The sequence below is a fragment of the Trachypithecus francoisi genome, unplaced genomic scaffold, assembly GCF_009764315.1.
Source record: "Trachypithecus francoisi isolate TF-2019V2 unplaced genomic scaffold, Tfra_2.0 Lachesis_group10, whole genome shotgun sequence".
NCBI classification, from domain to species: Eukaryota; Metazoa; Chordata; class Mammalia; order Primates; family Cercopithecidae; genus Trachypithecus; species Trachypithecus francoisi.
The window spans coordinates 128,160,510-128,174,789 of record NW_022681455.1 but is presented as its reverse complement, the minus strand read 5'-3'; the positions used below and the strand labels follow the sequence as shown (position 1 = coordinate 128,174,789).

The window sequence follows — 14,280 nt, the reverse complement described above, 5'->3', positions numbered from 1 at the left end:
CTGGAAGGCGGAGGTTGCAGTGAACCGAGAGCGTGCCATTGCACTCCAGCCTGGGGGAAAGAGCAAAACTCCGTCTCAAAAAAAAGAAAAAAGAAAAAAAAAAAAAAAAGAAAATATATTTCTTAAAGTGGTTTTATATAGTTGGGATTTCTTCTAGAGAAGCCAAGTACTGTCCTAGGTCCTTGGATAATTAATTACTCCCACCATCAGAAGAATGATGTTAGTTGTAGTTCTTTATTCTATCACTGTTTATTTTTTTATTTATTTGTTTTTTGAGACAGAGTCTTGCACTGCTGCCCAGGCTGGAGTGCAGTGGCGTGATCTCAGCTCACTGCAACCTCTGCCTCCCAGGTTCAAGCGATTCTCCTGCCTCAGCCTCCCCAGTAGCTGGGATTGCAGGCACTCGCCACCACACCCAGCTAATTTTTGTATTTGTAGCAGAGACGGGGTTTCACTATGTTGGCCAGGCTGGTCTTGAACTCCCAACCTCAGGTGATCCACACGCCCAGGCCTCCCAGTGTGCTGGGATTACAGGTGTGAGCCACCGCGCCTGGCCAATCCTACCACTCTGTGAAATAAAGGTGCTTTTATGCAGGTGGCACTTTCTGTCCCTGATTTTTTTTTTTTTTTTTTTTTGGTCATAGTTCTTCGGACATCTCTGACCGTCATACATTAATAAAGAAAGTACTTAAACATTATCTCTGGTTTCCAGATTCCCAAATTTTTTTTTTTTTTTTTTGAGACGGAGTCTCGCTCTGTCACCCAGGCCGGAGTGCAGTGGCCGGATCTCAGCTCACTGCAAGCTCCGCCTCCCAGGTTCCCGCCATTCTCCTGCCTCAGCCTCCCGAGTAGCTGGGACTACAGGCGCCCACCACCTCGCCCGGCTAGTTTTTTGTACTTTTTGGTAGAGATGGGGTTTCACTGTGTTCGCCAGGATAGTCTCGATCTCCTGACCTCGTGATCCGCCCGCCTCGGCCTCCCAAAGTGCTGGGATTACAGGCTTGAGCCACCGCGCCTGGCCCAGATTCCCAAATTTTTAACCTCTAAAGCTGTGCCTTCACATGATCCAGGACAGAGTTCAGAAGATGTCTATAGTCTGTTGGTTTGTATTCTGTGAAAATAGAAAAAATTTCCAGTAAGCACATATTATGTACCTACCTTCTATCAAACATAAAATTATCAGTTTTGAAGTCTTAAAAGATAGTGGAGTCTGTGTTGGTTTCTTTTCTGGATTTTTATGATACTAAGTATTGACTGGTGAGTGCGTTCTTGGCTGAATTGCTGCTTTGTAAGAAATGGGCTTTTTCTTTCTCTTGCTGGACAACTGTTCCAAATGCAAGAAGAAGGGGAAAAATCGATATCTGGCATATGGAGATGGGGGAGGGGAAGCAGAGTCTCCAATTTTCCTACCCTTGGGCATCCATAAAGCTTTACCAAATCACTGCTGGCCTTGGCTTCATGGCCAGAGGAAGCAGCATCGATGGTTGTGTAGTCATGGGCCAGGGTTACTCTGCGTGTTTTTAAAATACAGAAGTGGAGTCCACATTTGCAAATCTGTTACACTTCTATGCCTAACTTCTACTTCCAACTTGAATCTAAAGCCACATATCCTTCCATAGCTCTCAGAAAAGAATCCAAAGCGATTGGGGTATAAAAGGTGGCTCATAGGTTTCATCCCCATGTAAGAATAACACATTTAGTTAATATATAATTATATATAGTATATATTATAATAATGTACATTCATATACAAATAAATATAAATTAAGAAACAACTTCATGTAACTTTTGGAAGCATAAGTGTGCTTGAGTATTTATGAAACATTTCACGTGACCCAAAAGACTGCAGTTTAGTAGAAATTTAATGTAGTGAACAATATTCGGACTGGTAAATTAATATTACACATGAATCATTTTAACCTAGTTAATATAAGCATAGTGTAATATAAACGTTAATGTTCCCTGTAATAATCCACGTAAAGTAGAAAAAGCAAGAACACATTGTTCATTTTAATTTACTCAGTGTTTTCTCTAGGAATTTCACGGCGCCTTTAAACTGCCAAATAATTATTCATTCTTGAAAGCCCAGCAGTGGCACCCTATTCCTTTTTTCATACCATGAAATGACCATAACCATGGGGAAATGATGTAACTGCTAAGAATTGAATGCGATGGCCCAGCATGAGTGATGTAAGTGGCTGTAAATCATGCTGTCTAGCTGTGTGTAAGAACCTGTCAAATGAATCACAAAACATTAACCTGCCCTACAGAAGGCATCGGGGTTATTTTTTGCCACACTCAATATGGACGGCAAGTCATGTGGAGAATTTGCTCGGGGCCTCTGGCCTGCTCGGCCTCTCCCTCCTCTCGTCTTTCTGATTGGAAGAGAGAGGCCACCGGCTTTGTTGTCTGCACCACGATAGGCCCAGTGTCCTATCCGTCGTGGTGTCATCGCTTTGCTCTTGAGAGCAAGTAAACAAACAAGTATTGCTCAAGAGGAGTGCAGGGAGCTATTCTCAGAAAGGATTTGGTCAGGAGGATTTAGAGGTTGACACTGAATAGACTGCAGTTTTCAGGGAATGTTAAGTAGCCAGAGCAGGCTGTATGTTGAGTGTCCCCCTCCCCAGGGAAGTTTGGCCTCTGTTCAGCTTCAAGAATTGCAAAGTAGAACGCGTGGTAAAGCGTTGACAAATCAGTCACGCGACCCGCAGCTGTTTCTTAAATGAGTGTGTAACACCTGGTGGAACGCACTGAGGTTCCACCATGTTTTTGTTTGCCTGTTTTTTTAATTCTAAACAAATTCTGTAGGACTGCTGTGTTTCTAGCTTTTGCTCCATTCCAGGACAAAGTGTACAGCTGTGGGGGCTCCATCAGCCCGCTTATTTTAAACTGCGACCCTCTTGTTCAACGTTTGAGTATTTTCCCTTCTTTCCAGTTAGTGTGACTAGTTCTTTTGAGCAGTGGGTAAGATCCCATTTTTTCACATCCGGATTTTGAGAACTGATTGGGATACAGTTAACGTGGTTTTCTTTCTTTTTTCTTTTTTTTGAGACAGAGCCTTGCTCTGTCGCCCAGGCTGGAGTGCAGTGGTGCGATCTCAGCTCACTGCAAGCTCCGTCTCCCGGGTTCACACCATTCTCCTGCCTCAGCATCCCCAGTAGCTGGGACTACAGGTGCCCGCCACCATGCCCGGCTAATTTTTTTGTATTTTCAGTAAAGATGGGGTTCCACCGTGTTAGCCAGGATGGTCTCGATCTCCCGACCTCGTGATCCGCCCGCCTCGGCCTCCCAAAGTGCTGGGATTACAGGCGTGAGCCACCATGCGGCCCAGTTAATGTGGTTTTCTTCAGTCCAGGAAATACTACTTGTGACCTTTGAGGCAACCAATTGGAAAATGCCCAGCCCTATATTCGACTTACTTCCTTAGATGTTATCAGTTCTCACTAACAAAGAGGTCATTATTGTAAAGCCTCATCATAGTGTTAAAACAAATGATCTCTTCTATCTAGTTCTTCCTCGTTTTAGAATGCACGCACCCTCCTTATTCTTTAAAGGATACATTTCTACATAAAGGATTGTAAACATGTTCTAAGGACATATTAAGCTGTCAGGATTCAATGTGTAGTACTTTTCTGCTGGCACCGTCTTTCCCCTTGGGTTCCTTCCCACAAATAGGTGTTGCTGAAGCTCTCACAGTCATTCTTTTCTTCCTATTATGATTATTTTTGTAGAGACGAGGTTTCACTCTGTTGCCCAAGCTAGTCTCCTGGGCTCAAGCAATCTTCCCCACTCGGCATCCCAAAGTGTTGGGATTCTGGGTGTGAGCCACCATGCCCAGCCTTTTCATTCTATCCTGATGGTCAATTTTTTGTCTTTTTTTTTTTTTTTTCCTTTTTGTGGAGAACGGGGTCTCGCTGTATTACCCAGGGAGGTCTCGAACTCCTGGGCTCAAGCTATCCTCCCACCTCTGCCTCCCTGAGAGCTGGGATTACAGGCGTGAGCCACCGCGCCCGGCCTCCTGATGGTCAATTTTAATTCCATCCTTCCACAGCTTTGGGTTCACGGCCTTCTGTTATTCTTGTTGTCTGTCTTTTGTCCCTCTAATCATGTGCTTTTCATCCTTGGTTATTAATATATCACCAACCATCTTCTAGGGTTACCATTTTCTTTCAAACAGCTCATTTTTTATTTAAGGTATATTAAAATAGCTTTGCCATAAGCAGTAATGACCCTGCAATCATAAATTTGATGTGCTAGTTACATGTATCAAATACTAAACCAGAACAAAGGCCGGGCGCAGTGGCATCCTAGCACTTTGGGAGGCTGAGGTGGGTGGATCGCCTGAGGTCGGGAATTCGAGACCAGCCTGGCCAACATGGCAAAAAACCCGTCTCTATTAAAAATACAAAAATTAGCCAAGTGTGGTGGCACTTGCCTGTAATCCCAGCTACTTGGGGAGGCTGAGGCAGGAGAATAGCTTGAACCTGGGAGGTGGGGGCTGCAGTGAGCTGAGATTGTGCCACTGCACTCCAGCCTGGGTAACAGCCTCAAAAAAAAAAAAAAAAAAAAAAACTCAGTCTCAAAAAAAATAAAAAAAAATAAAAAATAAAAATAAAATGTTTCTGTACCACATAAAATCATCCTGCGTACAATTCGTTTGCATACGATGCTGCTCACTGAAGCCTGAGCTGGCTTCCCAAAACACCACTTTCATCACTGTGTCATTCCCGAACTTGTGAGGGCTTCATCTGGTGTTCCACAAGTTCACATTCTGACTCCATCCTATATTTTCTTTTATCTCTTTTTCTTGTCATTTTTCATTTCCATCCTATATTTTCAGCTTCTGCTCAGATCACACCCTGGACTGAACCAGCCTCATGTTTCCCTCGGGCCTCCTGAGTACCTGATCTCCGGCAGGTGATGCTCCTTCCCAGCATTGTCTATGCCATTGCCTTGAGAACTCCCTTCCTGGCCTCTCCTACTAAGTGAGCCAGGGACAACCAGTTGTCCTTTTTTTCTTTTTCTTTTTTTTGAGACAGAGTCTTGCTCTGTCGCCTAGGCTGGAGTGCAGTGGCTCAATCTCTGCTCACTGCAACTTCCGCCTCCCAGGTTCAAGCAATTCTCCTGCCTCAGCCTCCCGAGTAGCTGGGATTACAGGTGCCAACTACCACGCCTGGCTAATTTTTGTATTTTTTTAGTAGAGACAAGGTTTCACCATGTTGGCCAGGCTGGTCTTGAACTCCCAGCCTCAGGTGAGCCGCCCGCCTTGGCCTCCCAAAGTGCTGGGATTATAGGCGTGAGCCACCACGCCTGACCACTGTCCTTTTTTTCTAGAACATTCTCCCATCAAGTGTTCTCCTCCTGGCTAACTCCAAATTTTCCTTTGATTTATAAATGTCATTTCCTCAAAGAACCTTTGATCATCCAAAGTCTGGTCTCTGTTATAAGATCTTGTTAGTTTTACTTATTGTTAGAGCATTACAATTTATAATTTATGTATTTATCTGTGTGGTCACTTGTTTAATGGCTGATCTCCCTAGTAGATAGCAGGATGTTATTAGTTGAAACAATTTTTTTTTTTTTTTGAGATAGAGTCTTGCTCTGTTGCCCAGGCTGGAGTGCAGTTGCACGATCTTGGCTCACTGCAAGCTCCACCTCCCGGGCTCACACCATTCTCCTGCCTCAGTCTCCTGAGTAGCTGGGACTACAGGCGCCCACCACCATGTCCGGCTAATTTTTGTAGTTTTAGTAGACATGGGGTTTCACCGTGTTAGCCAGGATGGTCTCGATCTCCTGACCTCATGATCCGCCCACCTCGACCTGCCAAAGTGCTGAGATTACAGGCATGAGTCATTGCGCCCAGCCCTTTTTTTTTTTTTTTTTTTTGAGATGGAGTCTCGCTCTATCATCCAGGCTGGAGTGCAGTGGCATGATTTCAACTCACTGCAACCTCTACCTCCTGGGTTCAAGTGATTCACCTGCCTCAGCCTCCTGAGTAGGTGGGATTACAGGCGCATACCACCATGACCGGCTAATTTTTGTATTTTTAGTAGAGATGGACTTTCACCGTGTTGGCCAGGTTAGTCTCCAACTCCTGACCTCAGGTGATCCGCCCACCTCGGCCTCCCGCAGTGCCCGGATTATAGGCGTGAGCTACCACGCCCAGCCTACTTTTTAAAAAGATACACATCTATAAATATATTTCTGTAGATCTATTTGGAGCTTATGTTCAGCAAGAGAATACTCCAGATCGCTCACAGTGATTATCCCGAAGGATGTGAGGGGATTGAATGGTGATCAACAAAAACTTTTGTTTTATCTGTAGTGTTTATCTTAACAGTGAGGAAATAGTTATACATTATTTGTATAATTAAGAATGAAAAAAAAAAAAAAATGAAGCCAGGCGTGGTGGCATGTGCCTCTGATCCCAGCACTCTGGGAGGCTGACCCGGGCAGATGACTCGAAGTCAGGAGTTAGAGACTAGCCTGGCCAAAACGGCGAAACCTCATCTCTACAAAAATCAGTGGGGCCTGGTGGTGCACACCTATAATCCCAACACTTTGGCAGGTAGGAGTGGGGTGGATCACTTGAGTCCAGGAGTTCTAGACCAGCCTGGACAACATGGCAAAACCCCATGTCTACCAAAAAAAAAAAAAAATCAGCCTTGATGGTGTTTGCTTGTAGTCCTAGCTCAGGAAGCTGAGGTCAGGGGATCACCTGAGCCCGGGAGGTCAAGGCTACAGTAAGCTGTTATTGCACCACTGCACTCCAGCCTCGGTGACAAAGCAAGACCCTGTAACAACAACAACAACAACAACAACAACAACAAAGGCCGGACGCGGTGGCTCACACTTGTAATCCCAGCACTTTGGGAGGCCACGGCGGGCAGATCACGAGGTCAGGAGATCGAGACCAACCTGGCTAACACAGTGAAACCCTGTCTCTACTAAAAATACAAAAAATCAGCTGGGCGTGGTGGCGGGCGCCTGTAGTCCCAGGTACTTGGGAGGCTGAGGCAGGAGAATCGCTTGAACCCGGGAGTTGGAGGTTGCAGTGAGTCAAGATCACGCCACTGCACTCCAGCCTGGCAACAGAGTGAGACTCCCTCCCCCCAAAAAAGAAAAAAAATTGGTAGCAGTAAATAATACCAGTAAAGTCACACAATATATGCACTGAATAGATGTTCGTGGTTGTCACCGATTCATCCAACAATGATAAATTAATTATGCAACTACTGTGTACCAAGCACTATGCTGTGTCTGTGGCTATAACTATTAATAGTATAATATTTCCAACTAGGCTAGGTGTGATGGCTCCTGGCTCATACCTGTAATCCCAGCACTTTGGGAGGCCAAGGCAGGCGGATCATCTGAGGTCAGGAGTTCGAGACCAGTGGACCATGACATACTTGTGAATAAGTGGATCCACCTTGTGAAAAGAGTTTGCTTTCAGTTTATTTATTATGGTCACTGGAAGGAGGAGCATTCTAACTGCGGGATGGAGTGAAAAACAAGGAACCTGAGGCCAGGGTAATCAGTCAGGTACTATTTTTCAATAGTGTTGGCCTGAGATGCTCAAGGTTTGGACATAGGCGCATCTGTATGGATTTTTTTTTTTTGAGACGGAGTCTTGCTTTGTCGCCTGGGCTGGAATGCAGCAGCTGGATCTCAGCTCACTGCAAGCTCTGCCTCCCCGGATTTACGCCATTCTCCTGCCTCAGCCTCCCGAGTAGCTGGGACTACAGGCTCCCGCCACCTCACCCGGCTAGTTTTTTTTATTTTTTAGTAGAGACGGGGTTTCACCGGGTTAGCCAGGATGGTCTCGATCTCCTGACCTCGTGATCTGCCTGTTTCGGCCTCCCAAAGTGCTGGGATTACAGGCTTGAGCCACCGCGCCCGGCCTGCATTTTTTTATTATTATTTTTTGGTTTTGGTGGGGCTTTTTTGTTGTTGTTGTCGAGAAGGAGTCTTGCTCTGTTGCCCAGGCTGAAGTGCAATGGCCCGATCTCGGCTTACTGCAAGCTCTGCCTCCCGGGTTCACACCATTCTCCGCCTCAGCCTCCCGAGTAGCTGGGACTACAGGCGCCTGCCACCACGCCCAGCTAATTTTTTGTATTTTTTTAAATAGAGACGGTATTTCACCACGTTAGCCAGGATGGTCTCAATCTCCTGCCCTCGTGATCCGCCCGCCTCGGCCTCCCAAAGTGTTGGGATTACAGGCGTGAGCCACCGCTCCTGGCCTTGGTGGTTTTTTTTTTTTTTTTTTTTTTTCTGAGACAGGGTCTTGCCCTGTTGTCCAGACTGGAGTGCAGTGGTGTGATCACAGCTCACTGGAGCCACCAACTCCTGGCTCAAGCGATCCTCCCGCCTCAGCCTCCCCAGTAGGCACCACCATGCCCGGCTAATTTTTTAAATTATTTGTAGAGATGGGGGCGTCTCACTATGTGCTTAGGCTGGTCTCCAACTCCTAGGCTTAACCAATCTGCCCGCCTCGGCCTCCCAAAGTGTTAGAATTACAGGCGTGAGCCACTGCTCCTGGTCTGTGTGGCTTTCTTTTTTTTTTTTTTTAAGAGACAGGGTTTCACCATGTTGGTCAGGCTGGTCTCAAACTCCTTACCTCAGGTGATCCACCCGTCTCTGCCTCTCACGGTGCTGAGATTACAGATGTGAGCCGCCGCGCCCAGCCATTTGTGGCTATTTTTGTTTTTTGTTTTTTTTGGAGGCAGGGTCAAGCTGTGTTGCCCAGGCTGGAGTGCAGTGGCGCCATCGCGGGGCACTGCAGCCTCGGCTTCCTGGGATCAAGTGATCCTCTCGCCTCAGCCTCTTTTTTTAAAATTTGGATTGTTTTGTAGACGGGGTCTCGCTGTGTTGCCCAGGCTGGTCTCGAGCTCCCGGCCTCGGTTTATACTCCCGCCTGGGCCTCCAAGAGATGGGGTCCGAGGCGAGCCCACGGCGACATGCGCGGCTGCTCTGGTCAGAGGACGCCTTCGTGGTCACCACCCGCGTACCTGGGAGACGACCCCGCTCCGCGGCCTCGGCGCGGCCCAGCTGGAGCGGGTGTGCGCGGCTTCCGGCAGCTGCAGGAACTGGCGCCGTTTGGGCGGCGCTGCGTGGCAGGGCCTCCCTTTCCAGACTGGGCGCGCATCCCCGGATCTCTTGGGCCGCGCTGGCCGCCGCCCCTCTAAGTCCTCCCGGGGGCTTCCGCAGGGAGCTCTGGACCCCCGAAGGTCCCTGCAGAGCCCCGCAGCGCGGGTCTTTTGGTTACCATAAGGCGGACACGATGGAACGCCCGTTGTTTCGATGGACAAAAGGGTTTCTAGACACCCTTTGGGGTTCTGGCTGCTGTCTCTGTATTTGGAGGTTGTAAAACGCATCTTCCTACTCACCGGCAGGCGGGGCACAGTTTCGGGTGCCGGAAGTGGGGCGCGCGGGCACTGGGGGCGACTCTTCTCTCCACAAAGGCTGCGGCGCGGAGGGGCGGTTGAGCAGCCTCGTTAGCGCAGTAGGCAGCGCGTCAGTCTCATAATCTGAAGGTCGTGAGTTCGAACCTCACACGGGGCAGCTTCACGTTTTGCACCCGGCATCACCACTTTCTTTTCCCGTCCCCGCCACGGGCGGCGCCCTCTTGCCGGAGGGAATGGCAACCGCGCGAGGTCTCAGAGGTCACCGCCCCGCGGGGAGGGGTGGTGCGGCCGGGGCGGGGCTCCAGCTAGGGGCGGGGCTGGGCTCTCCAGGGGGCGGGGCGGGCTCTGCGGTGGGGCCGTGGCTCGGCGCTGGCGGGGCGGGGCAGCGCTGGAGCGTGCGCAGAGGCGGCGGCAGTGGCCGTCACTGGGCGGCATGGCGGTGTGCGCTCGCCTCTGCGGCGTGGGCCCGTCGCGCGGATGCCGGCGCCGCCAGCAGCGCCGGGGCCCGGCCGAGACGGCGGCGGCCGACAGTGAGCCGGACACAGACCCCGAAGAGGAGCGCATCGAGGCGAGCGCGGCGGTGCTGGCCGGGGTGGGGGGCGGCTTGTGCGCGGGCCCCTCGTCGCCGCCCCCGCGCTGCTCGCTGCTGGAGCTGCCGCCCGAGCTGCTGGTGGAGATCTTCGCGTCGCTGCCGGGCACCGACCTACCCAGCTTGGCCCAGGTCTGCACTAAGTTCCGGCGCATCCTGCACACCGATACCATCTGGAGGAGGCGTTGCCGCGAGGGTGAGCGCGCGGGGGCGGCGGTCCCGGCCGGGTGGAGGCCTCGGACCTGGCAGGGGCGGTGGCGGTGGCCCCGGGTCGGGGCCACCAGATGGGCGCGGGGCCCGGCGGTGTGGTGTTTCGGGTGTGGGTGGGGAGCAGCCGCGGTGCCGCCACGTTGAGGGAGCCGTGGAGGTATTTGAGGGTGTTAGGGAGGGTCCGGGGGGTCCAGGGTGAGGCAGATAGGGCTAGGGAGGGGTTGAGGGCGTCAGGGAGGCATTGAAGAGGCCCAGACATCATGCACAGGACACCACTGGGCCGAGGCCATGCCGGGAGCTGGGGTTGCGGTCCCCCTTGGTCTGGGTCGGGCCTAAGCTGACGCCTGGGGGCCGCCTCCTCTGCCCCTGCCTTGGAGACTAGCCGAGGGTGCCTCGCTGGCCCCTACCAGAGACGAGGTGAACTTGAAGAAATCGGGAGCAGGCCGGGCGCGGTTTCACGCCTGTAATCTCAACACTTTGGGAGACCGAGGCTGGCGGATCACCTGAGGTCAGGATTTCGAGACCATCCTTGCGAAGATGGTAAAACCCCGTCTCTACTTAAAAAAACATTCAAAAATTAGCCGTGCTTTTTAGCGGGCGCCTGTAATCCCAGCTACTCGGAAGGCTGGGGCAGAAGAATAGCTTGAACCCGTGAGGCGGATGCGTTGAGCCACGATCCAGGCCATTGCACTCCAGCCTGGGCGACAGAGTGAGACTCCGTCTCAAACAACAGCAACAAAAAAAATTAGGGGAGCAGAGGAAGCCCAGTGTCGGGGGCTCCTGATGGTGGGGGCGTAGAGAGACAGATGGATCACAGCGGTGCAGGCTGGACTTTTGCCTACAGCAATATTGGATGTAACAGATCACAGGAGGAGGTGTGTATTTAATCTGGAGTTCAAGGCTCTCTCTGTTTAAAGGTTGACAGCTCTTGGATGTTCAAGCAGCTCGTATTTAGGTAAAAAGGACAGATTAGAAAACATTTGAACGATGCAGAACAGCAAAAGGAATAAAACCATCAGAGACCCCAGCAGTCAAAGATAAACTCTTTAACATTTTAAAAAACCTTTCAGAGTCATGTGTACGTTCTCCCCTAAAGGATATAATACCATATATATTAGAGACAGTGTAGTATAAACAGTGCTACATAGTATTTCACTGCCTGCAATATAGCACAGACCCTGCCCTCTCTGATAAGCTTTGAAGTCTGCATTTTTTTCCATGCATAAACAGTGCTTTGAAGACTGCTTTGTGCATTTTATAGAAATTTAGGAGATTGACATGTATCCTTGGGAACTTCTGAGATTGTCCTGGTAGGGTGCACTTCCTTCGTGTTTTTTTTTTTTTTTTCCTGTTTGTTTGTTTTTTGAGACGAAGTCTCACTCTGTCACCCAGGCTGGAGTGCAGTGGCGCGGTCTTGGCTCACTGCAGTTCTCCGCCTCCCAGGTTCAAGTGATTATCCCGCTTCAGCCTGGGAGTAGCTGGGACTACAGGCGCGTGCCACCAGGCCTGGCTGATTTTTGTATTTTTAGTAGAGACGGGGATTTCTGTGTGTTGCCCAGGATGGTCTCAAACTCCTGACCTCATGATTCGCCCGCCTTAGCCTCCCAAAGAGTTGGGATTACAGGTGTGAGCCCTCCCGCCGGTGGGTAGGGTGCGCTTCCTCAAGTGGGATTGTGGGTTTGCAGGACTGCACGTTGATAAAACCTTCGCAACCTGTTGTGGGGCTCTTTGAGTTTGCACCCCAAGGAGGTCTGCATGAGAAGATCCCTTTCTCCAAGTCCTGGGCAGTAGAGATCGTCATTTTATTTTTGTTGTTTAATGGTCAAGGCCCCACATTTGGAGTCAGCCAACTTGGGCTGCAGCCCAGGCTCCGTTTATCTTCTGTGAGATCTGGACAAGCCGCTTCACCTTCCCAAGTCCTATTGGGAGCATGAATGGGAAGTGCTGCTCCCGCAGGCACTTGGAGGGTGAATGAGGTGATGCATGCGAAGCCTTCTCCCCCAGTGGTAGCTGGTAGATGTGGATTCTTGGCTATTTTTCTTGTGCTTTTTTGCGAATTCCCTATTTGTGTCTTTTTTGGTCTTTTTTTCTCTTAAGGTGTCTATTTTTGTCTTACAAATTGTGAGAACTGAGTTTTAGTAATACTAAATTTTTGTCATGTACATGGAAAGTAAAGTTCTTTTTACATTTTAAAAGTGAGTTCCATTTAAAATTGAGGCAGTTCCATTTTCTCTTTCCCTGTAAAGTCTACCCATTTGCTCTGATTTGCACTTTGTGTAGCTATAAGACTCAGATTCCCCATGGATGTGTCGTTGTGGTTTGAAGTTTCTCCATCAAGCAGCCAGACCTGTGTGGTGACCTCTGGGGGGTTTGCCTGGGAAACTGTAAGGTGTATATGGCTCAGCAGACGGATAACAGACAGTTTTTTGTGTAATCAAAAAGTCAAAGGTATACTATAGAAAAACCGGAATTACAGCTCAGAATAAATTCTTAGAATTGCCAACAGAAATATGAAAAGTCCTAATGGAGATGTAGAAAGCCACTGGAGACAGACAGAACCCTTCAATCCTTTCTTTCCCACGGCTGTGGTTCTCAGCGCAGCCGTCCTGGGACACCAGACACCGTGATGTAGAATGAAAGCATCTTGTTCACCCAGGTGACCTGCTAACATGAGAATTTTCATTTTGAGACATTAAAGACACACTTTGGCAGGCCAAGGCCAGCCGATCACTTGAGCCCAGGAGCTCAAGACCAGCCCGGGCAACATGGCGAAACCCCCATCTCTACAAAAAATACAAAAGTTAGCCTGGCATGGTGGTGCATGCTTGTGGAAGGCTGACGTGAGAGGATCACCTGACCCTGGGGTGGTTGAGGCTGCAGTGAGCTGTGATCAGGCTACTGCACTCCAGTCCGGGTGACAGAGTGAGACCCTGCCTGTCGCAACAAAAATGATAAACCAAGCATATTTCCAGCCATCCCCAATGACTTAAATCTTTTGTCATATTTGCTTTTGGTTCCTTTGTCTTTTTGTTTTTTTTTTTTTTTTTGAGACGGAGTCTCGCTCTGTCACCAGGCTGGAGTTCAGTGGTGCGTTCTCGACTCCCTGCAACCTCTGCCTCCTGAGTTCAAGCGATTCTCCTGCCTCAGCCTCCCAAGTAGTTGGGACTACAGGCGCCCACCGACATGCCCGGCTAATTTTTGTATTTTTAGTAGAGATGGGGTTTCACCGTGTTGGCCAGGCTGGTCTTGATCTCCTGACCTCATGATCTGCCTGCCTTGGTTTCCCAAAATGTTGGGATTACAGGTGTGAGCCCCCGTGGCTGGCCTTTTTTTTTTTTTGAGCAGAGTCTAGCTCTGTCACCCAGGCTGGAGTGCCGCGGCCCAAGTTGTATTTTTAAGTTCTATTCATGTTAATACATTGCAGTTTAGTTCTGTCTTTTTGAATGATATGCAGGCCGGGCGTGGTGGCTTGCACCTGTAATTCCAGCACTTTGGGAGGCCAAGTCGGGCAGATCACCCACGGTTAGGAGTTGGAGACCAGCCTGGCCAACATGGTGAAACCCTGTCTCTACTAAAAATTCAAAAATTAGCTAGGTGTGGTGGTGGGCGTCTGTAATCCCAGCTGCTCTGGAGGCCAAGGCGAAAGAATTGGCGGGTCTGTCCCGCAGGCCCTAGCTGATGGATGAAATGAGTACTCAGACACAGGTATGCAGTATAAGAGCAGCTAGGTGACTTCGTGGCTCTAGTGGCCAGAGAGCAGCCCTGAGAAGCTGGAGCTGCTTGCTTTTATTCAGTGCAGGCACAATGCGGAAAACCTGGAGCAAACACAGCCTGCAGGTAATTAACATTTGTTGCTCCCCTTTCAGGGAACATCATGTGCTGATAATCAAAGGTCAGTTACTGGTCAACATAAGTAAAAAAGCGTGTTTAAGATAAATTCCTCCACACTCCCTGTATCTACTCCATGCCCTCTGCCTCAGGGTTATAGTACAGCTGTCTTCAGCTATTCTCTCTCGGGGCTCTGCAAAACCTTCCCACCTTTCAGAAGGTTTGCATCCTTTCCCTATAGTTTTTCCC

General features: G+C 49.5%; 1 protein-coding gene and 1 non-coding gene across 7 annotated transcripts in view; both read left to right on the top strand.

Moving 5' to 3' along the window:
* Positions 1 to 9,488: 9,488 nt before the first annotated feature.
* TRNAM-CAU lies at positions 9,489 to 9,561 on the top strand. The gene has a single exon. It is a non-coding gene; the product is annotated as a tRNA-Met (tRNA).
* A 214-nt stretch (positions 9,562 to 9,775) lies between these two features.
* The window catches only part of FBXO31 (F-box protein 31), a 54,135-nt gene continuing 49,630 nt past the window's right edge, over positions 9,776 to 14,280 (top strand). For 2 of the 6 annotated variants that reach the window (XM_033219244.1, XM_033219241.1), the window contains exon 1: positions 9,776 to 10,189. In XM_033219244.1, coding sequence (XP_033075135.1) covers positions 9,838 to 10,189 — 352 coding nt within the window. In that variant the 5' untranslated portion in view covers positions 9,776 to 9,837. The remainder of the gene's footprint in view (positions 10,190 to 14,280) is intronic. The other 4 variants (XM_033219243.1, XM_033219246.1, XM_033219240.1 and 1 more) reach the window with 3 other exon arrangements.